Source organism: Bombus bifarius, unplaced genomic scaffold (genome assembly GCF_011952205.1).
Source record: "Bombus bifarius isolate JDL3187 unplaced genomic scaffold, Bbif_JDL3187 scf7180000008010, whole genome shotgun sequence".
In the NCBI taxonomy this organism is placed as follows: Eukaryota; Metazoa; Arthropoda; class Insecta; order Hymenoptera; family Apidae; genus Bombus; species Bombus bifarius.
Window position 1 is genome coordinate 226,083 of NW_022884388.1, and position 3,018 is coordinate 229,100.

General features: G+C 33.7%; 1 protein-coding gene across 1 annotated transcript; it reads left to right on the top strand.

The window, feature by feature from the left end:
• The first annotated feature begins 1,902 nt into the window (after positions 1-1,902).
• On the top strand, positions 1,903-2,730 carry LOC117206892 (odorant receptor 22c-like). The gene is made up of 4 exons (XM_033446593.1): positions 1,903-2,010; positions 2,074-2,175; positions 2,248-2,403; positions 2,490-2,730. The coding sequence occupies exons 1-4, from the start codon at positions 1,945-1,947 to the stop codon at positions 2,553-2,555; spliced, it is 390 nt and encodes a 129-aa protein (XP_033302484.1). The 5' UTR covers positions 1,903-1,944; the 3' UTR covers positions 2,556-2,730.
• The last annotated feature ends 288 nt before the right edge of the window (positions 2,731-3,018 follow it).

Here is a 3,018-nt window from a genome sequence, read left to right on the forward strand (position 1 = left end):
TCTTTCTGCCAAGACCAATTATAGCCCTGGTTAATGTAGTTTCTTGTAATTTATATACAGTTACTACAGCTTATAAGATAAGGGATAACATTCTTAGTTTAACGTTAATTTCATAACCGTTCATCGCCTGCAATGTTGCACTATTAGAGATATCGGAACGTAGCCATTGATATCTTTGAATCTGCTTTCAATGGATTGGTCGTCAAATTTTATAAGCACTGCGTCAGGGAATGCTTCGTTTTCCAGCTGATTTCTTCAAAATGTTGACGATATAAATTTTTTACGATTCCCATTGGACCGTTCATCAAACCATCAGAAATTGCTATGTTTCGTTGTAACATAATTAATGATAGTTAACGTTAACGTTATTGTATGCAACATTTCGCTGCATTTATTTACATTTGCAGAAATAACATCGTTGGGTAATCTTTTTCCATATCTAGCGAAACTCGTCTACTGAATCAATAATGTACATATAATAATGTGGATCAATAGTGATCATCTATCATTTTTGTATGATATTCGTCCATTAATTTTGCTGTCGGGAATATTCTTAGTGTTGCACCGAATGCTGAATATTCTTAGTATTGCTTGTTGAGGAATTTTTACGTCACCAAATCGTAAATTATTTAATAGGTCGATACTCTTTATCGTCCTTCTGCCTTATATTAGTGACGAGTTTGCAGATTGGAAATTGGTAACAAGAATTAATCTCTGCGCTGTAATTGTAATAATCACGGGGGTAGTTATATGATGTCACCAAACAAAAGTACATTTATGCGAAATAGTTCTTCGCGGGTCTTGAATTCTTAGAGTCTGTGTTCTCAATTCTCATTTGTATAGTATAGACAGTATAGACAGAATTCAATGTGTAATACCGACATTTTTTTAGTAATACCTCGGAAACTAATAAATACCTAAAGTTAAAATTCTGGGTCCACCCTTCTCCTCCTTCCCATCTATCTTCTCAAATTTCTTTCAAACTTCGTAATCAATTATTGATGTCTTTCGAAACTACGTTTGAATATTGTTATGTATTATATACATTTATCATGATAATAAAACACTGTTTAAAAAGAAAAGGAACTACGGTCATCGACCATCATTCTTAGAGAGGTTTACGCCTTCCCCTTATGGTATGCTACACTGTATGATATTTTCCGGCCACGCCGTCCTTATCCGAATCGTCCGTAACAACGCTTCATCGCAGCAGGACATAGTCATTTGAAGGGAAGGACACAAGTTCGCGACCCCTCCCCTCTCCCTCCCCCCATCCCGTCCCTCCCCAAAGTTACACAGCACCCAAAAAGCAGACTACCGAAGCGTCCTGTTTTGCGACCAAGTTTTCAGGACAGAAAAAATAAAAAAAAAAAAAATAAAATCATATAAAAGCTCCGCTCTCCAGCGGTTTAAACCCAAAGTTTGTATTAAACACAAAAAATGTAAAGCGCCGACACATAATATAGTATGGCTACGTCGTACCGTCGCGTATCGGTACCCTTGCCTAACACATCATTACCAAAATTCATAGTTTATTGTGAATACCAAAATGTATTTAAAATTGTATTTTGGGTCAAATAAACATCATTCAAAAACACAAATTCGCGACTAGGGCTAAATTTCACCCAAACTTAATGCACATTTGATCTACAACAAAGTAAAGGTATCGAAATAATTTTAATGAACATAAAATTTTTAAATTTTAATTAAAACAAAAAATGTTTCGAAAACTAAAATTAAACAACAGTTATATATATAAGTGAAATTAGTCAGAATAATAACCCTGGTAACTTATTTGAAAATTATTGAAATCGATGAATTGTAGTCTGATCGATATAATTATCCAATATTTTACAAAGTATAGATCGAATGATACATTTACGTTCGTTGTAAGTGTTCTATTCCTTTAGGTACGCAGAGGAAGTGCTAAATAATTTCCGTATTATGGTACTTTTTTCAATAATAATAAGCACACTTGTCTTGACTTTTGGTGGAATTATATTAATTGTGGTAAGTGAGACTTCTTGTACTTTACGTATAATATAACGACTTGATAATACTATTTCTAAATAGAATTCACCACTACTTCTAAAACTGCAGTTCGTAATCGTATCTCTCACTGTACTTACGGAAGTTTTCATGTACGCATGGCCTGCTGACCACTTAAGAGAAATGGTAAGTCATGTTCTATGTAATCGTAATTTGTATATAATTTATTTGTTACAATCGATCTATCACATTTCTTAGAGCGCAAATGTTTCACGAAGTGCATACAACTTGATATGGTATAAACAGACGTTAGAAATACAAAAGAATTTACTGAACGTATTAGTATTTCAAGAACCCGTAACTTTGTCTGTCAGTTGCGTGTTACCAGAGCTCTCTCTCCGTTATTATTGTTCGGTACGACAAGTTAATATTCAAATGTCAATTGCGATAAATATATCAACGAAGGATAACATATGAATAACAAATTGGTGACATTTCAGTATCTATCCAATGCCATGTCCATCTTCACCGCTTTGCGTGCCGCGATAGGAGATAATTCTACATAAGCGTATCCAGAGTATTAATTTTATCATATAATGAAGTTTTTGTTACGATTATGATTAGCATCACGATTACGAAGTAAGTTCCGCAATTAGTAAAATGTCAACGCTATAATATCGGTGAAAACTAATTGTAATACTTATATCAAACTTTGAACTTGTTGCGTAATGCACAAATAGGCGAATAAACAGGAATCACTGTTAAAAAATGTGACTCTGTATATTGTAACAGTTACATTACTTATAATTAGTTGCATGATTGATGACTAGTTAAAATTCTTGTTCCATTATTCGTAATATTATGATTAATACAAAGTGTTCGTCGTAACAATCGGATACTTTACATTTATTATAGCTGAGCGTATATGTTGAAGGTTGATATACCATTTAGTGTGAAGCTTAGGGATTACCCTTAGCTGTAAGAGTAGAGGTAGCAGCTGATAGGGCCGTTTACATTATATGATATTGT